The 27,018-nt window shown below is 44.2% G+C and overlaps 2 protein-coding genes across 9 annotated transcripts; both read right to left on the bottom strand.

Moving 5' to 3' along the window:
- Window positions 1-10,747: 10,747 nt before the first annotated feature.
- Window positions 10,748-18,165, bottom strand: cunh2orf42 (chromosome unknown C2orf42 homolog). 5 transcript variants are annotated; one of them, XM_069702227.1, is made up of 9 exons: window positions 18,054-18,165; window positions 16,613-17,771; window positions 15,011-15,121; window positions 14,770-14,853; window positions 14,447-14,551; window positions 13,700-13,807; window positions 12,734-12,834; window positions 11,504-11,666; window positions 10,748-11,421 (listed from the first exon to the last, which is right to left on the bottom strand). In XM_069702227.1, exons 2-9 carry the CDS (start codon window positions 17,733-17,735, stop codon window positions 11,180-11,182), a joined length of 2,037 nt encoding a protein of 678 aa, XP_069558328.1. In that variant the 5' UTR covers window positions 17,736-17,771; window positions 18,054-18,165; the 3' UTR covers window positions 10,748-11,179. The 5 variants fall into 5 exon arrangements, with proteins under 5 accessions (XP_069558328.1, XP_069558337.1, XP_069558346.1 ...); XM_069702236.1 differs by having other exon boundaries at window positions 18,069-18,165; XM_069702245.1 differs by having other exon boundaries at window positions 18,065-18,163.
- A 196-nt stretch (window positions 18,166-18,361) lies between these two features.
- LOC138622980 (cytotoxic granule associated RNA binding protein TIA1-like) lies at window positions 18,362-27,006 on the bottom strand. 4 transcript variants are annotated; one of them, XM_069702200.1, is made up of 12 exons: window positions 26,809-27,006; window positions 25,296-25,392; window positions 24,937-25,035; window positions 23,379-23,433; window positions 23,207-23,294; window positions 22,303-22,378; window positions 22,100-22,205; window positions 21,366-21,464; window positions 21,201-21,285; window positions 20,968-21,094; window positions 20,717-20,865; window positions 18,362-20,634 (listed from the first exon to the last, which is right to left on the bottom strand). In XM_069702200.1, the coding sequence occupies exons 1-12, from the start codon at window positions 26,832-26,834 to the stop codon at window positions 20,496-20,498; spliced, it is 1,146 nt and encodes a 381-aa protein (XP_069558301.1). In that variant the 5' UTR covers window positions 26,835-27,006; the 3' UTR covers window positions 18,362-20,495. The 4 variants fall into 4 exon arrangements, with proteins under 4 accessions (XP_069558301.1, XP_069558310.1, XP_069558293.1 ...); XM_069702209.1 differs by having other exon boundaries at window positions 20,717-20,862; XM_069702192.1 differs by having other exon boundaries at window positions 20,953-21,094; window positions 26,809-27,005.
- Window positions 27,007-27,018: the final 12 nt, after the last annotated feature.

Raw genomic sequence — 27,018 nt, 5'->3', positions numbered from 1 at the left:
CACTCTGTGTGACCCGACACACATACACACACACACACACGCACGCACGCACGCACGCACGCACGCACGCACACACACACACACACACACACACACACACACACACACACACACACACACACACACACACACACACACACAGGTCTCCATGCTCTCTGCATGAATCATGGCGGATGCATGACAGTTGGTGTTCCAGTGATGTCAGCAGGTCCATGAGGCTGTGCAGCAGATGTACGGGAGCTTTATGTCCTCTGTGTGCTGTCAGACGTCCCTGAGGGGACAGTCCAAGACAAATGTGTTGGTAATTTACAAGTGTGCTTAAATCCCCATTATTCTTCTCTGTGCAGCTCTCTGAGGATCCGCAGGTCGTTTATCATCCACACACAGAAACAGGAAGAAAAACGAGGAGCTGTCGTTGGTGGGGCGTCGTCAGAGCGAAGCTTTAAAGGATTGTTACTATGGTAGTCGTAGCGATGGAGCAGGAAGCCCAGGATGAAAACACGCCAACCGTTCATTCAGTCCAACTAATAATGACGGATTCTTTTTAGATGGACCGCCAGAAAACTAATAAGAAGGAGCGACTTTAGCTAACAACACAGAAATAACTGGTAGAGACATTTTATCGACTTAGAATTTGATGAGAGAAGTTGAATGGGAGTTTATGGAGCTGGAGGCTTTTTGGAGCCAACCTCTAGTGGCACTCGGTGGTATTGCAGCTTAAGACACTTCTGCATCGACTTCATTTTTCAGACCTGAAGCTACGAACACTTTTATATACAGTCTGTGGTTGCATGACATTCATCATAACCATGTGACAACTTTACGGAAATGAAAACGGACACAAAGGCACGCCACCCTCTAGTGGACTGGCAGGTGTATTACATGCTGTGCTGAACAATTCACCTCTAAAATCTCTGCCCTCCTCGTCTGTGGTGACATGACAATCGAATCCAGACGTCTCCCAAAGGACCCTCAGTTCACTTCCTGTTTATGTCCTGGAAGTGTTTGGGCTGTGACTGATGGTTCATGACAACACTGTAGACTTGTACTTCATACAGACATGTTTTAGAATTTTCTTGAATGTGACTCTGCCCTCCAAACACCCTCTGTGGTAATCAATGCTGTTGTCATTGTGCAGCGAGCAAAATGAAACGTGTGACAACGTGGCAACACAAAACCCTCTCCGTGATCATCAATCACGGAGGGATGACGGCGTTTAGAGCGAAGTTACAGTAAATCACAGCGCAACACTTTAGTCCAGGACAGTTTTACAGGAACAGAGCGAATTCAATTTCCTAGCAGGCCTAAGCAAAGGTATGCAAATATAATACAATACTATCATGTGCACGGCCACGTGCACCGCCGGGCCGTCTGCTGGCTGTTTGCAGGAGTCATAAATCAATGCTGTGCTTTCAGAGCGTCTAACGCGAGGAGAGAGAGAAACAGAGTTTCTTCCTAAGATCTGCAGGGCTGCCAGGAAAAGAGACAGAGGACAGAGGATGCTATAGATCTCTCTCTGTGTGTGTGTGTGTGTGTGTGTGTGTGTGTGTGTGTGTGTGTGTGTGTGTGTGTGTGTGTGTGTGTGTGTGTGTGTGTGTGTGTGTGTGTGTGTGTCTCAGCCATGAATCAGCTCTACAAACCAGCATCAACCTGTTTTAGTAGTAGCTCAATTATTCTAACGTCCAGGCTCATGTCGCTCCATTAATCTGTCATAAAGATTCCAGTGAATGAGGAACACACAGGTAAAGCCAGGTAAAGCCAGGTAAAGCCAGGTAAAGCCATGTCTTCTGAGAACATCCAGTGAAACAGTCAGAGTTTTAAATGCACGCTGCAGTGTGCATAGTGAGAGTAAGTTCATGTTTGGTGTGTAAGGCGGTGACAGCTGAGAGCTGCTGTAAGGAGATCTGCTGCTGATGACCGTGATGATAGTGCAGTTTATTGGCCTGTAACTCGGCTGTCTGCTGTAATAGCAGCGCTGACAGATACAGACCACCCACTTTCCTCTGACCACAACACATTCATCACACGTTTAACTCTGAACTCAGCCCGAGGCAAGAAAAATACAGAGAACTTGTAGTCTGCATGTCGCACCTCTGCGGTGGAGGATGTTGTAGATGATCAGAATAATAAAGGGGTCATGATTTCAAGGATCTGGTTTGTATTGAGGAGTCCACCACAGAGCTGTGGGCAGGAGAACGGAGTCACCATCATGCTCATTCCTCAGCTTTCCCTTTCCCAACTTATTGTTTCTGTATAATTTAGAGTCTAACTAAAATTTTATCACGTTTTTCCTCTACGTGTTCATGTGGTTCATGTGTTCATGAGTTCATGTGGTTCATGCGTTCATGTGGTTATCCGGTTCATGTGTCCATGTGGTTCATATGTTCATGTGGTTCATATGTTCATGTGTTTATGTGGTTCATCTATTCGTGTGGTTCATCTGTTCATGTGTTCATCCAGTTCATGTGTCCATGTGGTTCATATGTTCATGTGGTTCATATGTTCATGTTTTTATGTGGTTCATCTGTTCATGTGTTCATGTGGTTCATGTGTTCATCCAGTTCATGTGTCCATGTGGTTCATATGTTCATGTGGTTCATGTGTTTATGTGGTTCATCTATTCATGTGGTTCATCTGTTCATGTGTTCATGTGGTTCACGTATTCATGTGTTTCATGCGTTCATGTGGTTCATGTGGTTCACATATTCATGTGGTTCATGTGGTTCACATATTCATGTGTTCATGTGGTTCATATGGTTCACTTATTCATGTGTTCATGTGGTTCACATATTCATGTGTTCATGTGGTTCATGTGTTCATCCAGTTCATGTGTCCATGTGGTTCATATGTTCATGTGGTTCATGTGTTTATGTGGTTCATCTATTCATGTGGTTCATCTGTTCATGTGGTTCACGTATTCATGTGTTTCATGCGTTCATGTGGTTCACATATTCATGTGGTTCATGTGGTTCACATATTCATGTGTTCATGTGGTTCATATGGTTCACTTATTCATGTGTTCATGTGGTTCACATATTCATGTGTTCATGTGGTTCATGTAGTTCACATATTCATGTGTTCATGTGGTTCATGTGGTTCACATATTCATGTGGTTCATGTGGTTCACATATTCATGTGTTCATGTGGTTCACATATTCATGTGTTCATGTGGTTCACGCATTCATGCGTTCATGTGGTTCACATATTCATGTGGTTCATGTATTCATGCATTCATGTGGTTCATGTGGTTCATGTGGTTCATGTGGTCTCTGGAGAGGTTCCTCCATGTCTGGTTCTCTCCAGCTCTCATGTCTTGCCTCCTCCGTCTCCTTCCGCCATGACAGTGATTAATGACCCTCAGCTGCCGTGGGCTTCCTCGCTGACACTCCATCTTTCTTTCTCTCCTCCCTGCTCTCTGTCTCTAAGAAGAAGGATTAAAGTGGAGAATCAAGCCAAAAAAACCGATTGATGCCACATGTTCTCAGACGGGGAAATAAAAGTGGAAAAGCCCCGACATCAGTGAACAGGGAGGAAACCCACACTCAAACAGGCGAGTGTTCAAAGCTATAGAAATAAAGTTATTATTTTCAGAGCTATAAAAATAAAGTTGTTATTACCAGAGCAGAGGGATGTGTGTGTGTGAGGATCATCAGGACTGATCTGCTGTTACCCACGGTATCAGGAGTCACATCCATCATCACTCAGCTACATTTATATACATCCTCATTCTTCATCCTCCTACATTCTGCCAGAGATGCTTTTATTAATATTCTTCATGATTTATGGACAGAAACTCCCCTCTAATGATAGCATCACTTCCTGTTTAGTCTCAGCTAATTATTACAACTTGGTTTGATTTTCAAAGTGTCGGCCTTCATTTCTGTTGGGTATAAAAACATATGACATCACACCATCACATGATGTGGTAATCAACCAGCTGTTATCCATCTCTGGGTCACTTCCTGTTCCTCTGTTGCTCCTTGTTTACTGGTTCCAACACTTGTATGTGTCGTCAGGTTTACAAACCGATGTGTGACATGACTGCTGGCTGGCTGCCCCTCCGTGATGTCATAAATAATAGTCAGAAAAAAGATTGGCAGAACATTTTGATGTCTCAGCGAAGGTGGAGCATCCAGGAGTTTCTTCATCTTCTGTACCGTTTAAACCTTCCTTGCAGCTGCAGCCGGTTAACGGCAGCTTCCTCAGCTTCCACCAACGAGGGCAGCTGCTTCAATTTATGGTTTGTTGGTTCAATACTTCCTGTGTAATTTAATTCATTGCCAAGAACCTGTGAAAAAGTTTAATGGTGTTATAAAAGAAAAGAATTAGTGATAGTGAAGGAGATTAGAGAGGCATTAGGAAGTGGGAGTCTCGGCCGCGGTGCTTAACGACTCCGCTGTCCAGAACAAATCAGTTTTACTGAGCAAAGCTGCTCTCAGCAGAATTATAGCCGCTGTTAGCCGCTCTCATTACCTGCCCCCATTAACGGGGTCCTACCTGAAGAGGGATCGCTGGAACACAATCAATCCAGACCGATGACTAACAGCCTGGTCCCTGGAAAAGTTCTCATAGCAAATAATCACTCTGAAGGTTATCACTTCATTTTGTTCCTCATATTTACAGAGAGCTCACAGCTCAGCAGCAGTCTGTCCAACACACATCTCCAGATAAATATATATATATATTGTTGGATGGTATGACAGGAGACGTACATTCATTGTCCACAGATCATCATCCTGATGACTTCTATGATCAGCTGACATCCACCATGATGGTAGTGGTGGATGGAGGAGGAGGGTGAGGAGGGAGGGCCAGAGGGGAGGGGCTCGTATTGATCATCCGCCAGGTGTGATGGATGATGTAATAAGAGTCAGCAGCCAGCGGAGGAGAGGAGAGATTTCTGTTTCTCAGAGTCATGGTGAAGGATGAAGGAGGAGAGAGGAGGACGGAGGAGGGAGGAGAAGGGAGGAGGAGGAGGAGGAGGAGGAGGGGGCACGGAGGATGATAAAAAGGAGGAAACAGGAGGAGGAGCTGCAGCCAGACAAGCTCATTAAAGGAGTGGAGCAGTGACAAATGATGTATGAAGCTGGCAGCTGTGTGTGTGTGTGTGTGTGTGTGTGTGTGTGTGTGTGTGTGTGTGTGTGTGTGTGTGTGTGTGTGTGTGTGTGTGTGTGTGTGTGTGTGTGTGTGTGTGTGTTGTGTATGTATTTGTGTGTTCATGCGTGCGCGTGTACTTATATACTTCAGTATTCACATACTTCAGTACTTCAGTATTATGGCATGATTATCATGATTTTTGATCTGCTGATTAGTTTCTGAACTAAACAAGTGTTTTGATCAGCAAACACACCAAACCTCAAAATTATTCAAAATACATTAAAATATATATTTTTTTAAAAAAATTAAAAACCAGCAGATTCTCATATTTCATCACAAAAAATGGAACTTAAAAATGTGTTTAAAAACAACTTTTCAACAATTAATTCAGGTCTACTTTTCAAGTGTAAAATGGCATTAAAACATCCTATATTTGAGGGAATTGTTTTTACGACACTTTATTTTACATATATCGTGACAAACAAAGCTGTTCAGATTTTACATATCAAACATGTGATCAGTGGCATGTTGAACATCCCATCTCCTTCTTTGAGTCATAGCTCTGTCAGTTCTGAACACACAATCAGGAAATATACTTTTTTAAATTCACTGTGACTTACGTTTTCCGAGGATATCATTTTCTCCGATGTACATCCCGAATTAATGGCCATAAATCCACGAAGAAATCCGAAAAAAGACGCTCGGTGTAACTGCAGAGGTCGCCTGGGAATCTTCACGTTTTTACGTTTTCTTCAGCATCAAAGTCATCCAGCGATAGTTGGCTCTATATTCAATAGTCCGATGCAAACAGGAACTACTAATAGTTAATTCGGCTCACTTTTAATGGTGCCATTTGTCCACATGTATGATAAATATACGCTAAAACAACACAGATGAAGTTGTGGCCCGTCGCCAGCTCACTGTACATTGCAGTTCCTGCCGAAGTTCCCAAAGCATTGTGGGAACTGTTGCGCCAAAGGTTAAACAGTCTAATGACTACGTTTGCTTTTAATACCATAATTACAACTTGCAACTAATATTTATAGATTTTTGTTTTCCTTTAATAAAGTATTTTAGTGTGCTAAGTTTAGCTAATAACCACATTTGTAAAGGGTGTTTTTGTATCGGTGGCAATAAGGAGCGATAACCATATAAAGTCTAATCGTCCTCATTGTAATGTCATAAACGTAATGCTCAATTAGTTTTCACTACACTATGAAATGTATATGAATCTATACAGCCCTAAAAAGAAACGTGTGCAGAGACGCAGCAGGCACGGTGCCACAGGGATTGTTGGCTGCGTGTGTTGGCAGCTTAAATATTCAGCTGCTGGGAGGAACATCCAATTTCTGTACATCTAAATGTTATCCAAAAAAAAAAAAAAAAAATCTGATTAAAAAGCCCGTCTACTAATATAACAACAGTGGAGCCTCACCGTCACTTTAATGCATCATCATTTATAAGCAGTAAATAATAAACTTTATAACAGGGCAAAAACACAATATGAAGTAACCGAAAATATAACTGCAATTCCTACATAAAACAGTTTATAAGTGGTTGATAATATGATGATCGACTGTAAGCACACGAAATATCAATATAAATACAAGTTATTTATTCCATTCACTCCCTATGAAAGCTGAGCAGACTGTCTGGCGATGAAGCCCATGTGATGTGGCTGAAACCGCTGAAAGAAATCCAGTAAGTGCTCCTTGGATGCAGATAGAGTTTTCAGTTTTTTTTCCGACATTGTAATCTTTCATTAGCATCCGCACGAAACACAAGAATACGGCAGCTGATTGGATGATTACAGAGAAGAAGCACTTTAGCAGAAACATCTTCCTCTAAATTTCTATGTGCAAAACTTTTAACTTTCAACTCAAACACAGTCTTTAATCTGGAAGTTTGGACAGTTTGATCCAAACAGAAGGCGAGTTGTGTCACTTTGTATTCGTGAAAAATGAATATCTGGACATGATGTGCACATTTATCGGTCGACCGTCTGTCATTTCAGCATGAATCAGTTAAATTACGTGTGATAAATGAATCCATCACATCTCAGACAGAGAAGGTTGTGACGTGTGTGATCAGTTAGCAGCGTGATGCAGATGCTGTTGGGTTTGACCAACAATAAAAAAAACTCCCTTCACATTGTCAGAGTGGTCTGCAGTATGTCTTTTTAAAATCCGCAGTAATTGCTCATCAGAAACTGGTGACCGCAAACACAGAGAACGCTCTGATTTCCTAAATCCACTGACAAGTTGCCACGACGGTTCAGAAGGCTTCAGAAGTTTATTATCGGTTACAGAAAAGGCCTTTTTATGTATTAGCGTACGTTATTGAGAGATGAGCTGAGACAAGAGACAAGTAAAAAGAAAACAGTTTGGAGAGGAAAAACAATCATGAAGGAGAGGAGGAGGAGGAAGAGGAAAAGGAGGAGGAGGAGGAGGAGGAGGAGGAGGAGGAGGAGGAGGAGGAGGAAAGGAAACAAATGAGCGGTTTGTTGCAGCCCCACCAGGACTATCATTACCATACATCAAGACAACGAATGAGTCTTTCAGCAGGCGGTAATAAGAATTTGATAAATCATGAGCTGAGAATTAACTAGACGTCAAAACAATGAGAGCACCATGATGGATGAAGAGAGGATGATGTCACAGATTAGTCAGAGGAGAAGGGGGAGGAGAGGGTCCACGGCAGGTCAGAGGAGATCTGGGACGTGGATGAATGAATACTGGTACCACATATCATGGATCCTCTGGGGACCATGAATACTGGTATCAAGTGTTATGGATCCTCTGGGGACCATGAATACTGGCCCCAAGTGTTATGGATCTTCTGGGCACCATGAATACTGGTAGCAAATGTCATGGATCCTATAGGACCATGAATACTGGTACCAAATGTCATGGATCCTCTGGGCACCATGAATACGGACACCAAATGTCATGGATCCTCTGGGCACCATGAATACGGACACCAAATGTCATTGATCCTCTGGGCACCATGAATACGGACACCAAATGTCATGGATCCTCTGGGCACCATGAATACGGACACCAAATGTCGACCAACCAGCGCTGACGTAAAGACGAACGGCCAAACTAGTTTTAATGTAAGAAGTCGTTTTACAAGTGATGTGACTTTGATTGACAGGTTTTCCATTAACGGTCCTCTTTATTGTCCGTCTCAGACCCCCTCCCAGGGTGAGGGATGTGACAGGAGGATGTTTATTTAATGAGAGCAGTCTGGAGGGGGTAATGAAATCTACCTAACACCATGAACAACCAGCCTCATCACGTCAGCCTGCTGCAGCCTTTTGTTCTGAGGCTCCGGGCTGACACCGACCCAAAAGACAGATTACTGATTCTACGAACGCCGTCGACACGAATGTAGAGAAATAAAAACTAACCACCAATCCGTGCTGCGAAGTGATGCTATCAGGTTCATTGTGCTCCTTGGAAAATGACGTTCAAGGTAAGAGGGCAGGCGTGTGACAGCCTCATGTAAGGTATCTGTGAGGTGGCTTGTTGTTACCGGACCACACAGACACAATCATGTTCTGGTAATTGATGCTGATGGATGGACTTCTCTTTGTCCAACACACACACACACACACACACACACACACACACACACACACACACACACACACACACACACACAGACAAGCCAGGAGCCACCGCTTTAACACAGACAGGAAGTACTCAGGCCAATCAAAGGGGTACCAGACGGTTCCTGCTGCACGAGAACTGACGGACTGAAACTGGACCTGAAATTGGAGCAAAGAGCACACTCTTCAAATTCATCCATCCATTATCTATACCCGCTTTATCCTGAACAGGGTCACGGGGGGAGAGGGGAGGGGAGGGGGGCTTGAGCCTATCCCAGCTCGCTTTTGGGTGAAGGCATTGTACACCCTGACCAAGGTCGCCAGACCATCGCAGACCCCTCTTCAAATTCAGTTTCAAAGTTTTGGTGAACACAAAGTAGTCGAAGGAAACCAAATATAAGTTCGGGTGGTGAGGAGCTACGATTGTGTTTTCGACACATCGTCATGTTGGAGAAGCCTGTTGCCATGGCGCCACAATTCATGTGGTTCACAGTGAACGTTTCCCCTCAGAAGGTCCCAGCAGAACTCGGTGTTGACTCACGGTGACACAAAGAAAACCCACCTGGTGTCTCCTGACCTGACGCGCCTTCTTCGGTCTTGGGACGGTGAAGCTCCGCCTCCTCTTGAAACACGAATGTCACTCAGAACACCTCGCTTCATCGCCGTAGACTTTCTGAAGCATTTCAAGGGTCTCTGTTGACCATTTCCAGAGTTTGATATAAAATCTGATGTTTCTCTGCTCAACTCTTCAGTAAAACTGCACCGTGACTTAACTCATGCAGATTATTTCTTCCACCTTAATGACAGTGAAAGGCCCATCAGTCATCGTACCACGTGCTCTCTCCCATTATTATTTATGGCCATTATCGGCCCGTGTTTCCTCAGGCAGTGACTGCACTGATGGATATGATGATGAGGTACATTATTTTTTATTTAAACAACCTCCAAAGAGACTTCAAACAACCAGGAAAAGACTGAAACTAAAAAGAGATGAAATATCATGCATTCAGTGTGAGACTGAATGCATGAAGTCTGAAGGTCTTTTACAATTTACTGTATGTCTGTAAACTGATTTCACTACAGGACCGCTGGTTCTGGTCCCCCCCCCCCCTCCCACACACACACACACACACACTCTGTGTAACACGTCTGTCATGTCAGGCGGTGGAGGACGTCTCTGTCACAGCGAGATCTTCCTTCCAGGAGAGGATTGATGCGTCTCCCGTCTGCAGGACTGACAGACGACATAAAGAGCTAAACGCGAGGCTCGGAGCTGTCTGGCAGACGGAAGCTGTCCTCCCCCTGATGTCCCGGAGGCCGGTGAGGAAGACGAGGCCGGAGGCTTGGCGCTGCTCTTCAACGCCTACACCCTCATGGAGCTGCTCCGTGTTCAAGCTGCTATTCTGAGCGCCGCATGTAATTTGGCGTCGTGTTCCCGTGGTATTAATTTGTAATCTTAATTAATTCAGGAACACTTGGACAGAACTTGTGAGCATGTGTGATGTTTCCAGGGATGTGTCTCACAGTAAGTGTGTCATCGACACTTTGGGATGCCCAGAAGGAAAAAGAAAAAAATAAACCACATCGAGCCAAATTATGAAATGCAGTTAGAAAAACATAATTCTGTTCATTTCCTCACAAAGGAACATAGTGGGATGATTCACTGGTTGAACTGATCCTCTCTCACATTTTCCACCTTCTCTGCTGTTTATTGGAGCTCCGTCAATCTGTTGGCGAAGTAGCAGGCATCTGCTGCCCCCTGCTGGTCAACATCTGAACATGTCAGGCAATGCAAAACAACTGCTTTGTGCAGAAAGTGAAGCACCCGACTGTGATACAAAACGAGGACCTCACAGAGCACTGACGATAACACGACAACACAACAACACAACCTTTTCTAGTGATGCAGGGTTCAATCAGCTGAATTCATCAGTAACTAAAGCAACCGTGAGAGTTCACTGACAGCTGAAACAACCCGTTCACAACACGGGCAGAAACAGAAGAACTAAACGGCTAAAATGTCAAAGAATCATTGACTCACATTTCAGCGGGACGTTTATTGATATTTGCCAGACCACAAATATCCGATCCGTTATTTTAATGTTTCATTTTCCTGATATTTAAACAGAAAAACGAACGGATTCAGTAAACGAGATGAAGTGATTTTGTTTTGCATGCGTGAATATTTTCAACAAATGAGGCAAAAATGTTTCACTGGTAAACTTTAAAAATAAAATTTGTTTAAAAATATACTTTCTGTTCAGATTTTTTGGTTAAATGTTAAGAACATAAATATTTAGCATTTAAAGAAAGGCTTTAAGATGAGAAACAAACATGCATCTGATCAATATAATACCTATTTATTATCACACCTTGCAAAATAATAATAATGATGATAATAACAATAGCTGTATATGTATGTGAGCTGATGATTTTAGATGTGAACATGTATGATGATGAAGGCTGCTGTCAGACGACCACCTGCAGGATCTCCATCGTGTTGGTGAGTTTTGGGTGTTGTGGACAGTCCGACTTGTTTCTCCCTCCTCTCTCGGCCGGGTTCGTCCTCTCCTGGTTCTCCAGCTGGCCGCTCTGCTGGTGGCCGAACTCGAAGCTGATCCTGAGCTCCCCCATGTGGCAACGGGGGAGGACGTCGGGGATCCACTCGATCACGAACGGACCGGGCTCATTCTGATCGGCGGTACCGGGTCCTTCACGGATACAACAGCGTGAACACGGCCGCTCAGATTCACTTCCTGCTGCCACCGAGAAAATAAAAAACGGGTCACCCACCGACTTTGAGGAAGGTGCGGAGCTCCATCGGGCGAATCGCCTGCGGCCGATCCGTTCTGAGTCCCTCCGGTGCCTCGGGCTCGAGTGGCGGATCGGGGCAGTGAAAACGGGAGTAGGAACCATCCACATTTTTTACGAAGCTTTGAGTGACCTCGAGGGGCAGCTGGAGGGGAAAGAAGAGAGCATTTTTATTACACACTCACTCAGCTGATGGTTCTTTAATCAATCCGATGTTATTCCAAAGTGTGTAAAAGACCCGCCAGTCCACAAGAGGACAGCGTGTCAGGGTCACGTTTGACTTCACCGAGGTGGGAAAAGTCAAGTTCTTCAGATTCAGGCACCAAAACGTCTGCGTGGGTTCAGATAAACATCCTGGTCCGAGTTGAATTAGCTAGTTTTACTGAAGTGATCTTACGTACGTATGTGCAGCGCTGTCAGAGCGATGCTCCGCCCCTTTTCTCCTCCAAGTGAGGAAATCAAATGTTAAATTTACTGCATTAAGCCGTTAATACAAACTCACCACTTCCTGTGTGTTTTTCAAATTCGAGCGTTTGAGTAAACAGAAACCCTTCATGTCTTAACTAGGCGTTTATTCTGAAACATTTTACATACGTTACATTATCTTACGTTACGTCAACTTAAATTACGTTACGTTAATTTACATTACGTTATGTGACATTACTGAAGAGCAATCCACGTTTGTCACAGACTCTAAATCCGACGTTAAAAGTTTCTACTCAGACTTTATCTTTGGACTTCATCACATGACCTCCTTCTTGGACCTGGTCATACACGCGTGTATCTTTCACGCCTTAGCGAGACAAAACGTGACCCGGACAGTTTGTCCTCCAGTGGACGGACATGTGTATTACACCCTCAGGCACAGTACCAGGTTGTATTATTAGTACAACTGGCTAAAACTAATGTCCCCCTCTTGAACTGTACCGGATTACATAAGAGACGTGTTTGTGTTGTCAAGACGACCCACATTCACATAAACAGTCAGTTAAACCAACACATTCAGCAGCTCCACAAACTGCATCCTCTAAAATCATCACACGGTCGAAGCATCTCTGACAACAAAAACTGAACTCCAACAGAGGAAAACTGAACCTCGGAGAACAAGAAGAAGAATGTACAAAGAACATTGGACATTGGACAAAGAAAGTCCTCCTGAAACAAGTGGATCAGACGAACTCCAGATGTTGGAGAGCCGTCCCGTCCGTTTACCTCCGGAGTGTCGAAGATGCGTTTGACCTGCGTCAGGTTGGTGATGTTCCAGGTGTACTTGGAGAAGGAGCCAAAAGGAAGTCCATCGTTCCTCACCAACGCTGACACACACATGAACACGCACACAAACAAACACACACAAACACACACAGAGGTTTAGTCACGTGTTTGCGTTTAGCTGGAAGTACTCAGTTCTCCCACCAAAATAAAAGCACCAATAAAACACTCCACGACAACGAGAAGTCTTTAAAGAACAATAGTAATATTTAACTGGTTAGTACTGGATTGTACTGTAGTCCAGTGGTTCCCAACCTGAGGAGCTGGGCCCTCCACAGGGTCACAAGAAAGAAAAAAAAAAAGGGGCCATGAGATAATTAATGCAAAGTTCTGATGAACAAATTTGTGTTTCATTTTTTTGATATGAGTCTTCTCATCTAAAACTCAGCAGATGTTTGGTGATTTCTTCTGCTTTAGTTGAGAGTTTAGTTGATATCACAGCACCGTGAGGGAGACGTCTGATCCTTAATTCATTCTGCAGCAGAACAACAACTAACCAACTGATGCTTTAACGCCGATCCACTCCTTCTCATGAACAAATTTATATTTCAATTGATAAATTTTCTCTAATCTTTGTTGTTTTTGTAAAATATTTTTGGAGTTTGACGTCCGTGAGCTTCAGATTGTTGTTTTTTTACATTGAACCATATAAGAGGTTTAAAGAGGAAATCACTGCTTTTCAGATCTAATATTCAATGTAATTTAGAAGATCATTGTGTATTTTTATCATTTTAATTTGAAAGGTGACGTGGAAGAATTATAAAGTAATATATTTCCTGAAGTGTGTAGAAATGTAGGATATTATTGAAGCTCAGTTATCTGTTATCTGATGTCACGCAGACTCTTGTAGTTTCGTGATAACAGTAATCATAATAAAATTCACCTGAACGTAACTTTCTGAACTCCCACCTGTCGTGAGGTTCGGCAGCCTCCTCTTCTTCGATCCCAGCGACAGACGCTGCTGCAGAGCATTGAAGAAGTCCTGGGGGATGTGGTAGACCAGAGGCTGCGGTTTACCTGATGGAAAACAAACAAACAAACAAACAGACAAACACAGACAACAACTGTTTACTGCGAGTGACGAGAAATCAAAGCGTTCTGCACAAATAAACAGTGACTTGTAAACTTGTAAATTTCTCCTTTCCAAATTCTTTATAAAAAGTGGTTCATCGATGACTAATGTTTTTATTAATCCTTTATTAAAGATTTTATGTTGTTCTGTAGGTATGTCCACTTATAAATGTGTGTACAGCAGGTCTACGCTGCTCCCTGGTGGTCAGATAACGCAACTACAGGTTTAACCAGTCAGCGCATCTCGAACATAACGACCAGCAGATTTTACTGGTTCCTCCGACCTTCCAGGAAAATACACACGAATTCCCCGTTTTACACGTGATCACATGTATGACATGTATGACATGTTATCACATAATGCAACACGTATGTGTAAAAGCTGAGGTGCTTTCTAAATAAGTGACTTGACTTCATGTGAAACTAAACTGAAGCTGCAGTAGAAGTTTAAAGACAGCAGCAGACAATAATGAAGGACAGAGAATGTCCTTAGTTACTTCTGACCAACGGAGACAGACTGAAGGACACGGAGACCGACTGACAGGTCTGATTGTTGACAGCATGTTCAAGCCTTTAAATGTTTACCGTGGAGTTGGTAGTGCATCGTCTGGTGGATCCTCTCGGTGACTCCGGACAGCCACTGATGGAAGCCCATCGTCAGCGTACGCTCGTCCACCGCCTGAGCGCTCCCTGAGAAACACAGCAGAAGGTCAAAGTTCAACGTATAACCTGCAGACGTTTTGTCAGACACACATGAAATGTTAAAATATGTTCCAGTGTTCTTCTGAACAGGGATCAGTGCAGCGGATTAGATGGAGATGGAGACGGATGTCTGAGACGACAACAGGTAGACAGCACAGACTAAATGATGGAGGAGTGGGGGAGGGGGGGTAAAGGGAGGGGGGCACCTGGAACCTTCAGCCCACCAGAACCAGGACCTCTCCTCTGACCCGCTCTCCTCGACGCTCCCTCCGAGCCGCAGGGAGAGGATGCTGAGGCAGGAAGTTAGAGGAGGCCAGGAGGAGACAGAGAGAAGGAAGGACGGGTTGGGAGGAGAAGACAGAAGGTCAGTGGAAGAGTCAGACGGACATCAACGTGGGAGCAATGCTTTGTGGGTAATATTTCATAGAGTGTACTGGTGGGTCCCACCGGAGGCGGGTTCATCCAGACGTAGTTTCTTGACTTTGTGGTAACAGGTGGAGGTTTCAGCCTGCTGCTTCTCTCCGGGACTGATGACTCTGCTGCTCACAGTCTGCACACCTGAGAGGAAACAGTAAGTCACGCTGAGCAAACAGGAAACAAGGAAGAGGTTCTCAACGGGTCGAGATCAAGAAGCAACAACAGCGATGTCACCGTTGGTTTGAGTTTGATCTGAAGTCTTCATGTTCACCATTTCAGCTGTCTCCCTCTTGTTGTTTAGGAGCAGGAAGTGACCATATTTGGATGAGCTGGGGGAGGAGCGAGCGGTGGACCTGACTGATCTGTTTGGAAACCTGGATACTACGTCCCGCCCACCGGTAGCTGTAGCCTGACTGCACCACAGGCCTGTCAATCAAACAGATACGCCTCCAAAAAACACATCTTTTTAAAGCTTATTTTCTAATTAATGACGGATTATTTTCAGATGGACCTCCAGAAAACTAATTAGATTTGATTGTATTTGATGAGAGAAATTGAATGGGAGTCTATGGAGCCGCAGGCTTTTTGGAGCCAACCTCTAGTGGCACTCGGTGGTATTGCAGCTTCAGGCACATGTGCATTGGACTCTTTTCTATTCAGTCTGTGGTCGAGTCTCAGGACTCACATTCTTCCTTATTCTCAATCAAATTTTCTGGACATTTCCGACTTGTCAAAACGGACAGAAAAAAAGCACCTTTGATGCCTTCATGCTGTTAAAAACAAAAAGTGCAACGAGGGCTAAAAAACAAATGACTTATCTAAACCTGTAATTATATTTTACGTGACTCTTTTTAGCTTCTTAAAATATTTATCAATTTACATATTCATCTATTTAGTGTTTGCTGGATTTCCTTTGATGATGATTGTTTTTGTTTTATTATTTAATTAACATTTTTCAACTTAAATTATTTTATTATGCATGTTTTTCTTTTCATGTTTTTATTGTTTTGTAGTTTTGTAATGATGTGTTCAACTTGTCAGTCCCTCCTGTATAAGAATTTAATTATTCTAATATTCTGTGATATGTTGTGTTTGAACTGTAAATATAGAAATACAGGTTCATTTAACTAAAGCGTTTGTAAACATTGTGGACATTTAAATTAAATGACTGATTAAATTTTCACCAGTTAAAGCAGCTGGTGGATGTGTTTTAACATGTTGACCACAGTATGTTGTTCACATGTATGTTGTTCACATGTATGTACACGTGTTAATGTACACATGTATGTTGTACACATGTTACTGTACACACATGTATGTTGTTCACATGTATGTTGTTCATGTGTATGTTGTAAACATGCATATTGTACACATGTTAATGTACACATGTATGTTGTTCACATGTATGTTGTACATGTATGTTGTACACATGTATGCTGTTCACATGTATGTTGTACACATGTACGTTGTTCATATGTATGCTGTACACATGCATGTTGTACACGTATGTTGCAAACACACTGTATGAACAGGGATCCTGTAGGGACTCCGTGTTCTGCCTGACAACACTTCAGTGATGATGTCATCGTTTAGTTTTCAGTCTGATTCTCTGAAACTAAAATAAAAAGTTACCGCTGGAGGAGAAGCTGATGAACGCTGTGAACTCTGCAGCCAGCTGGTCATCGCTGGCGAAGGCACACACACAGGCGTAGAAGTGAAGGCAGGGCGGTGATGACAGCGAGCTGGGGGGAGGAGGAGGGGGAGCGCTCGCTGATCCGCCAGCTCCATCAGAACCAGAGCCGGGTCGAGTTCTCCTCCTGCTCACCTGGCAGGTACAGTGGAAAATACTCTTGTCGCTCTTGGAGCCCTCCGACAGCCCTCCTGCAGCGACGGTGAGGTGCAGCAGCCCCAGAGGATGCTGGGAGTCCGTGTGGCACTTCACCACCAGGGTGTGTTTGGAGACGCGCTGCACCAGGGGCCCCGGGGACTCGGTGGCCAGCCGCCACAGCTCCTCCCGGGCCTGGATGGAGGCCTGCAGGCCCTCCAGGACGGAGCTCTTCAAGGTGAGCGGCGTTGCGCGGCTCCGACACTCGATGGCTTGTTTGATGTGGACGCAGAGGCTGTCGGAGGACTGTTTAGCTGCTGCCGACTCACCCTGATGTGACCTTTGACCCTGCCTGCAGGAGGGCATGAAGCAGCGGCCCAGGTTGATGCGGGTGAGCAGCGTGGCGCCGTCCCCGGTCGCTATCGCCGTGTCTGTGGGGACGAGCTCGACGAAACCCCACTGTGTCGCTGTGGCTCCTCTTCCTCTGTGACACACCGAGAACACCTGAGCTCCTCCACCCGGGCCACCGCCCACGACTCCGCCTCCTCCTCCTCCTCCTCCTCCCTCTGGCTCCTTCTCCTCCCGGTCCTCGCTGTCGATTATCACCTTCACCACCTCCACTGAACACTTCCTGCTGCTCCTGCCCACGGCCGAGGCGATCCTCAGGGACACCCCGCAGGCCTTGTTCTTGCAGCTGAGCCCTCGGGTGCCGTTGTAGACGCCACACTGAGGACATCTGCGGATGCCCCGCAAGGTGGCCCGGCCTAGGTTGGACAGGAAGGCCGGCGTGGTGGATGTGGACTTTCGGCTGTCTCTCTGTTTTGCTGCCAGGTTGGGCTGAACGGCTGAAGTCTGAGTGGAGGAGGACACGCTGCTGGACGAGGAGGAGACGCTGCTGGACGAGGAGGAGACACTCACCTCAGCTTCCATTTTATCAGTTTAGTTTTGACAGGAAAGGATTCAAGCCTTAAAAAAAAAAAAAAAAAAAACAGGGACAATAAAACAAATATCAGCTGAGATTACAGGAAAATGTGTCTGCATAGTCTGAGTAGAACACCGTGCACGGGCTTTTATATCACATTATTCAACTTTAATAGCTTCATTGATGTTTGAGAATGATGTTACTGCAGTTTTAGTGTTTATAACTGCTTCACATGTATCATGCATGTTTAAATGCTACACACCTCGCAGTAAACACACCACCTTGTCCTACACATGCTCCTTCTGTGTGTGCTTCTTTAAACAAACCTTCAAACCACCTACAATCCGCCCTGTTTGGTCGAATCCAGCTCCTCTCGGCCTCCGAACCGCCTCGACCGTCGCCATTCCTCCTTACATCCCGGCAGCCGCATTGCGCCTGTAACGACACTCCCCATTGGCTGGAGACGATCACGTGGTGGGAAAAAGGGAGCGCGGTCTCGCCAGGAGCGTTGAATCATGGGAGCTGTAGTTCTTTGAAGCTTACGGGCGGGACGCTTTGATTTGACGAAGTTTTCAGGCCTTTTCTTGCTCATTTTAGCTTTCATATCAAATAAAACAAACTTGCTCAGTTGAGATTAATGCGTCAAGTATTTATTAAAGGACTTTTTGTAATCGTTTAATCAGAGCCGTTGGGCATCTGTATCACCTTTTACCCAAAGGGAGAGTACAAGGTGAAAACTTCAGGTGCTTTGTCTTGTGACCAACAGATCCAGTATACAGTGATATTAAAGACATATACCTCCAGTGCTGCAACCACATGATAAATCATTTTAATTTTCTGTGCATGTACTGGCGGATCCCTCCAGTATTTATGAACTTCACTTAAGTTGTGTTTAAATGGTTTTTAATGCTTTTGAGGAGTTTTTCTAATTCTCTGCATTGTGTTTGTACGTAACTTAATGAAACACGTGAGCCTAAACATACGCTCCTCCAGACTCCTGAAGAGCGAGTAGCTCTGCCTCTGCAGGAGTGCGGTTAATGGTCGTCAGCTACACCTGCTATTCAAAGATGAAAACAGTGTAAATTTGAGCTGTTTGAAGCATCAGCATTTTAATGGGACAAAGCAAAAACACAAACTATGTTCCTGAAGCATCAACAGAACTTCCCTCCAAAAACATAGGCTGAAGACATTCTTAGGCACCGCCTACTCTCCCATGATTTTTGGTTAAATTAAAAGTAACTCACCGGTGATAAGGCAACAAAATGGATGTACCTAGGTTAAAACGATGGTGGCCACAGTTGTTTCTTAATCTATAAAAACAATTGTTATGTTGGTCTAAAACAGAATAACTTAAATAATGAACCACTTGTGCGTTGCATGGTAACGCTGCGTGTCCTGCGTCCTCAGACCAATGACATGTGGCGTCTATACTGTACACGGAGCAGCCACACGATGCTGCTGTCCAGCTGCTGTTTCTGGAATCCATTTCCCACTAGGAGTGTCACACCTCCTTAATTAACATGTGGTCTTTATACAGATTCAGTACAATTGAACAGACTGTTTGGTTATTTACATAAAACAGACTTCCAAATGAAATCACAACAAAGTGGAATGCAAAAACATTAAAAAAAAAAAAAAAACTAACCCTCGTATTTCAAATTTAGTGAAGATAACTTGAAGTATTTGTGCAATATTTGTCTGCCTATAAGTAAGATAAGAGTGGCAGTAATCCCTGCAATTGGCTTATTTGAGATATTCTAATTCAAAAAATAAAGTTGACAGCAGACAGCCAAACAAACATAAAAGGTCTCGCGTGTCACATGATCAGATGGTGTCACGTCACCGTTTCTTTAGAAGACTGTCCCAAAATGAAACACATGAAGGCAGAAGCTCTTTATACAAGGTCAGCATTTTAAAGATGCAAAAAAAAAGAAAAAAAAAAGAAGAAAATGACACTTTGTCTTTTATATTTGTAGGAAAAAGAAAAGAAAAGAAAAGAAAAGAAAAGATGGCGTAGTCCTTTCAGTTTCAAGGGTAAATGACCTGGACATTGTCCTGTGTGTAAAAGCATCAGTTCATGCACACACGTAAGCACACACACACACATCCACAGACAGGATCTCCGTCTGCTCGGTCCGGTCCGGTCCGGGAGATGAAGTGAAGCACATTTGACTGGTTTTGTCCCCTCAGACCTGCCGGTGTTTCCTACGGTTCACAGAATCCTCTGACGACACCCTGAGAACTCGCCCGGTTTCCCTCTCTGACCCGACGGACCGACCGCTGGATCAACAGGCTCTGACTGAGAGACACTAGAACTCTTATGGCTGCAGTACTGCGGACTACCGAGTGCTGTCTGAGGCCCCTCCTCCCTGGATGATTGTTAAATACTGGTAGAAAATACTGCCCGTGCTCTTTGGCTCCGAGGGCTGAAAACAGAAGAAGCCGTTCCTTTAATATACAGTAGATTTAATTCATTTCAACTAAACTAGAAAGATCTGGACAGGTGGGATCATTTACATTTGGCCAGTAATACACCAAACAATAAAATGGGCCAGGATGCTGGGTGCATTAGCAGGATGTTGAACAGTGCTGAAGGGTGGACAGTAACCTCTCCACTGGGTGACGTTGGGCCGGTCCGGTTGATAAAATGGAACCAGCTTCACTAACAGAGTCATTTTGTGAGGTGACAGACGGAGGACATCTGAAGCACTCCTTCCCGGCAGAGGATCGTCCTGGTGGCTCACAGAGAGGAAGTCTGTGCTCAGTGTTCAGTGGGTGTGGTAGCCGGCGGTGCTCATACCGGCCTGGTTGGTCAGCACCGACCCGTTGACGCCCTGCCCCGCCTCCACCATGCCCCCGTTGCTCACGGCGCCCACACCGGTCCATCCGGCTCCAGCATGTAAGTGACTGGAAGAGACGGGGAAACAGGACCGTTAAAGAGGGAGCACAGTGGACACACTGATCACAGCACCTGACCTCCGGTACTCACTTGTAGCCCTGCTGGTCCCAGGTCTGCCCGTACACGCCGTAGCTGGGCACCTGCCACCCGTTGGGCACGTACTGTCCGATCTGCTGTGTGTTGCTGTACCACTGACCCCACTGGCTGTAGGGCTGCGCGGCGAAGCTCACCGTGTTCTGCTGACATCACAACAACACAGAGGAAGGTTTCAGAGCTACGTTCACAGAGGAAAGAGTCCGATGTGTCCAGGCGGTCCAGGTCCATACCTGTGTCATCTGTACCTGCTGCACGGGGCCCTGCACCATGTCTGTCGTTTCTTTGCCCCAGTAGCACTTCACCACGTAGCCCTCGATGGACGTACCGTTGACGGAAACGATGGCGTGAGCCGCCGCCTCGTGGGAGTTGAACCTGCACGGAGAAGAGAGCTTCAGTCGAGTCATCCTCCAGAGACAGCCGGTTACCGGAGCAACAGATAAGCCACTTCATGGTCCGACAGGTGCATCGCTCGGTTTACCTCACAAACGAGTAGCCTTTCTCCGGGAAAACTCGGATCTCCATTATTTGGCCGAAAGGCGAGAAGGTCTGCCTCATAATTTGTTCTGTGAACAACGAGAGATCAGTTTTAAATGGTGAGCGTGTGGGCGGGTCTTTAAAAAGTCAGAGTTGAACTGGGACTCACCTGTGAGACCTGTGGTGACTCCTCCGCAGTACACTGTGCAGTTACTGGGACTCGACTGGTTGACCACCTCATCAAAGGACAGCTGCTTGGTATTGGTAGCTAAAATTTAAAAAAAAAAAAAAATTGTCTTATGAAACTACTTCCTACACTGGAATTACAAAATAAAAGTTCATTCTTTGATCGCCACCATATGAACATGATGACTTTTTCAGTGTTTTTTTTTACACTGGTTCACTATGATCCAACATAACCTAGTTAACAATACTAGATGTTTTGCAGGATGGTTAATAATTAAATAGTTATGGTTTTAATGCTCGTAGGAAATAATAAATTATATTTTGCATGACATCCTGCTGCGCTGATTCTGGTGGAAGGAAAACAAACAAACCCACTTAAAGCCTGATTCACATTGACATTAGGGATCACAGCAGGAAACACTGTTATTGTTACAGCAGCTCAGAGACTGAAGCTGTTAGGAATCACCAGAGTTATTCAAATCTATCCACATGTATGAATGCCAGGATCCCATTTAATGACAATCCATCCCAACATCATTTATTCTGAACCGCAGTAACAGATCGACCGCTGAGCTGCTGGTAAAGAGAACTACAAACCGTAGAAACAGACCTTCTGCTGGTGGATGTAAATTACAGAGTACATTCGCTGAGGCTAAAGAACAGCCTGCACCACCTGACGACACAACGCATCGATCAATGTAGTCTCCGTGAACTCACTTTCATTTGTAGTTTTGGGAGCCGGCTTCCTGGTGGCCCAGTTGGTTCTGATCTGCCTCCCTCCCAGCCACTGGCCTCCCATCTGCTGGATGGCGTTCTCTGCATCCTGCTCACACAAACACAGCCGTCAGCAGCACAGAGTCAGATAGAGTCAACAACAGTCGGAGGAGTCCTCAACACACCACCAGAACTGACACACTTACCCATTTGTTGAAGAAGGAGACGAAGCCGTAGCCTTTAGATTTTCCAGTGGCCATGTCCTTCACCACTCGACAATCCCTGCACACACGCACAACAGTCACAAGGCTCTCACACGGTTTTCATTGACCGTTGTTGGACAACAGGAGAAACAGTCGGAGGCTCTTCTAGAGTTATTAGTCAGACATTATAGTCCAGGTAAACTAATAACAACTTAAAGAACCAGAGACTTGTGGTGAACAGGCGTCGGGTAGACAGGCTGCAGGTAACTCTCTCCATCTGTTCAGTCTACAGGTAACTCTCTATCTGTTCAGTCTACAGGTAACTCTCTCCATCTGTTCAGTCTACAGGTAACTCTCTCCATCTGTTCAGTCTACAGGTAACTCTCTATCTGTTCAGTCTACAGGTAACTCTCTCCATCTGTTCAGTCTACAGGTAACTCTCTATCTGTTCAGTCTACAGGTAACTCTCTCCATCTGTTCAGTCTACAGGTAACTCTCTCCATCTGTTCAGTCTACAGGTAACTCTCCACCTGTCTGAACAGTTCAGCTGCACTCAGCAGGACATTTTATCTATTGAACATTCAGAGCATCCAGCTGAGTGGCCGGTCCTTCAACGTGGAGCAGGAAGTATTCACACTAATAAAACACGTGTCCACTATTGATCAGATCCCTCAGGATGCATCTTAATACCAACAATAAAGAAAAGGTTTAATATCATTTGATTAATATTTGCTATAAACTCCAGCAGCCAGCTGTTTTAGGAGCCTTTTTTTTTTTTTAAACATGATAATATAATAATTATGACTGACCACTGAGCCTGAGAGCTGTAGTCAGGCTGGTGAAGCAGTAAAACTCAAGAGAGGTACCAACACATCTTTAGACAAAAACAATCGAAAAACACACTCACGAGATTTTTCCAAACGGAGCGAAAGCCGCTTTAATGTCGTCTGTGGTGATTTCAGGACTCAGATCTCCAACAAAGACGTGGAAATGACCTGAAGAGAAAACATTCATTCAGATTATAGTTCACGGAAACACATCATTGTTCTGTTCTCCCCCCCGTTAGATGAACTACTCACTGCTCGTGTCTTTCTTCTGGCTGGTCGGCGTCGTGGCCCAGTTCACCTTCACCTCCTGCAACAGAGACAGACAGCGAGGAGGAGGAGGAGGTGAGACGGGCAGCATGTCTGCAGGAGGAGGAAGGTTCTGCTCCTCTCATCACGTTTGTCACCACTTTTACTGAAGATCGAGAACTTCTTATTATAAACAAGATGGACTCTGTGTCCAACACAAACTGCTATTGTCTAATGTTACATTGCTCTGCATTAATTAACACACAGTAAAATACAGTGGAGCATTTATAGACTTCACCTTCATTATCAGGAACATTTCACTCTCAGTCTAGAAATCATTTGGAGCAAAACTGTAGGAAGTAAGGTCCAAATAACAAGGGACTTACAAACAAGTGATTTTTACGAACTTGTTATACTCCTCAAATGGTCCTTCAATACCTGTTGAGGATAAAATATTTTCAACTGAATGGACTTTTCTGCTCTTATGTGGAGTCTATGTGGAAATAAGTTTGCAGAAAGAACACAGAGCAGCAAAGATGGAGGGGACAGAAGAGAGTCAATCAGAGCATGTTACAGGTTGTATGACGACACAGCATGGCCACGCTACTTGACCACACACACACACACCACACGCTACATGAAGTCATACACACGTCATTAATACACACAAGGCAAGGCCACGCTACATGAAGTCAAACACACATCATTAACACACAGCATGGAGCAGCAAGTCACAAGAAAAACAGACCTGCATTTAGACCCCGAACCCAACAAGATTATCTTTTATTCTTTATTTCCTGTTCTATCATCTTAAAGACCTACAAACAAACATGAGTTTAAAGATACTAATGTTCAGTTATTTGTTAGAACTGTTATAAAAAAAAAAAAAAAGATGACAAGATGTCACCGCTTCCTCCCACTGTACCAACATCTCACGGTTTCTACCTGAAGGTGCCCCGTAGTGAGCAGCAGGTGAACACCTGGTATTAACACCCCTCCTCTGACCAGATGATTTATGAATACTCTAGTTTATTAATCATACCGTCTTCTGAATGATGATTTGATTATGCGACTCTAAAGGAAGAAAGAACAAACATTTCTTATTTTTTTTATGGATAAAGAAACAAGCACATAATCAGATTTATTTTCGCTGCAGACCGTTTAAAATCCGGTCACTTCAGTTGTTCCATAAATTCTATTATTAGAAAAAAAAATTATTATTATTATTTTTTTTTAAAGCTCCTGGAAAGAAGTTCAGACTTTGAGCTTCTTTGTCTGATGTGATGATGGTATGAGAGTATTACTGACACCTGCATGCCTTTATGATAAGCTCTGTGTGTTAAACTGGCAGCCTCATTAACCACCACAGTACAGCAGATTGCAGATTGAGACTGTAACTGATGACTTTGGTTTATATAATAATATCTGCGTTTTAATACCACAATAACCCACAAATAACACAACTAACAGCTCCCATGTTGTTTTTGGACTGTGACACGTCACCCCCCTCCCACGCACCCCACCCCGACCCTGGTGGACTCTCCCAGGAGACATGACAGCTTACCTTACCCAGGATTTTCCGACCATTCATGGCTGCGATTGTGGCAGTGGCATGTCTATGTTCATAGAACTCCACAAAGCAGTATGGGTCGTGACCTGCTGTCTGTAGTAGACAGAAGAAACACACACATTATCTCACTAAAATGACATCATTTCACATCCAACGGTGTGGCTGCGATACAACTGCAATACGGAAAACTAGACGTGGATCAACAGGATGAGCACCAGAGGAGGGAAGCAAGAACCTGAATCACATCACAGGGAAACAAAGAGTTTATACACCAATCTAAAAGGAACATGGTTGGTGGTAAACAATAAAACAATATTTTCTCATGTTAGAGGGAACAAAACAAATAAACTCACATCTACTATCATTTTACAGCTTTTGCAGGGTCCAATCTGGCCAAACAGCTCCAAGATGAGGGCTTCTGTCACATCCCGGGACAGATTTCCCACATACCTACGAACACAAACAACACACGGAGGACACTGTTAGTTACTGCTGTGATGTCATCGCTGACGGTGGTGACGTCCTGAGTGTTGTGAATTAGCACATATTAGCTGTGGTTTAAAATCCACGGAAGGGATCATAAATTAATAATATGTGTTCATGTGTTGGAGCAGCAAGGCAGCGCAAGGTTTTTATCAAACATTATTGTAGTTGCTGTGAACACAAGCTGATAGAAAATGAATATATTTTTTAACTCATTGGTTTCCAGCTAAAATGATACATAAAGACGTGAAAATTGTTGACTTTTATAATATTTTACAGACAACATGATTGATCGATGGTTGAAGAAAATGGTGTGCAGATCGATCAGTAATGACAGTAAATGTGAGTTGTAGCTCCACAACTACAAAAAAAGGAATTTTAAATCCATATTTACATCATTTCTGTGACAATACAAGCTGCTCTTCTTCTGTGCAACAGAATAAGTATAATATCTGGTTATGTGCTGTTAAAACCACACACTCAGACAAACAAGGATAAAAGAAACAATTCCAGCACCCACTTACATGCAGATATCTCAAAATGTACCACTACAACTACAACAAATCACCGTTTCGGATTCAGGTGAACGTAAATGTCTCAAGTGAATGAAATCTCAAGGCTGTTTAAGCCGAGTTGTAACATTTAATAATCAGCCAAACATAAGAGTGCAGCTATGGAGGAGCACCATTATCAAAACACAGCTGCTGACCTTGGTTTACCTCACTGATGGTTTTAAGCAGAATTATGTTCATCTTATCCAGGGAACAAAAAAAACAGTTTTCACAACCAAAATTACGACCTGCATTAGCCTCTATTAGCATCTATCAAGGTTACTAGTAACAAATCCATCCATGTAAATAGGATCCTGGGCCTGTGAATGATGAGTCCATCATCCACGCCAGACTCCGTTGGAAAGCCTGCTGGTTTAATGTTCTTCTGCTCGTCGCAGGGCTCAACTACGGAGTAGAGCAACCTCGGACACACGGAGGGAATCTCCACGAGTTACTATTTAATCCGGCACAAACAAAAACACACTTAACTGTGTGTATTTTTAGTGATATTTCAAGTTGGAACCGACACATTAATTTGGAGGGGTTTTTTCTAAAAAAAAATATATTTTTTTTTTTTTTTTTTTATGGAATTAGCTATAGCAAGCTAGCATCAACCAAATGAGTCGAATCTACCAGAAGCGAGATGATTACCGTGTGTTCAGTTTTTATTTAAGACGTGAGTATATTTAAGGTTAACGTCAAATCACCCGATTTTTGTTTTGTTTTGTTTGTTTTGTTTAGATGAGTTCGAGGCCCAGGTCTCCTCGGGACCGGAGCTGAACGTTACGTGACGAACACAAGGCGGTGAACTAACGCAGACACACAAACTCACAGGGTTTTGGGCTGGTCATCGTCCATTCTGCTTCACTTGTCGGCCGAAAACAAGTCGCAACCCTGAGAGCAAATCCACGACTGTCGCGGGGCAGCTGCCGGTGATGCTGTCAGGTTTATTTTACTGCGAAGTGTGGACTGGTTTATCTCTGCTGTTAGCTCCACACTGAACAATGGGCAGCCGACAAAGATGGCGGAGTGACCGGGGGGC

The sequence above is a fragment of the Brachyistius frenatus genome, unplaced genomic scaffold (assembly GCF_029030835.1).
Source record: "Brachyistius frenatus isolate BFR_SWC_R1_liver_20210118 unplaced genomic scaffold, ASM2903083v1 Contig_3, whole genome shotgun sequence".
NCBI lineage: Eukaryota > Metazoa > Chordata > Actinopteri > Embiotocidae > Brachyistius > Brachyistius frenatus.
This window is presented reverse-complemented; position numbering and strand designations above follow the sequence as displayed.

What these genes read in the sequence shown, in the direction of transcription:
- cunh2orf42 (XM_069702227.1), bottom strand. Translation starts at nt 17,735, where the DNA reads ATGGAAGCTGAGGTGAGTGTCTCCTCCTCGTCCAGCAGCGTCTCCTCC. An exon ending in CATCAGCTTCTCCTCCAGCG is followed by an intron (nt 15,122 to 16,612) that starts GTAACTTTTTAT and finishes GTTTCCTCTCAG; the next exon opens with GTGTGCAGACTGTGAGCAGC. An exon ending in GCATCTTCGACACTCCGGAG is followed by an intron (nt 11,667 to 12,733) that starts GTAAACGGACGG and finishes TTTCCCCTCCAG; the next exon opens with CTGCCCCTCGAGGTCACTCA.
- LOC138622980 (XM_069702192.1), bottom strand. Translation starts at nt 26,834, where the DNA reads ATGGACGATGACCAGCCCAAAACCCT. An exon ending in AGCAGGTACAGATGACACAG is followed by an intron (nt 20,866 to 20,952) that starts GTATGGACCTGG and finishes TTGTGATGTCAG; the next exon opens with CAGAACACGGTGAGCTTCGC. An exon ending in TGGGACCAGCAGGGCTACAA is followed by an intron (nt 20,635 to 20,716) that starts GTGAGTACCGGA and finishes CGTCTCTTCCAG; the next exon opens with TCACTTACATGCTGGAGCCG.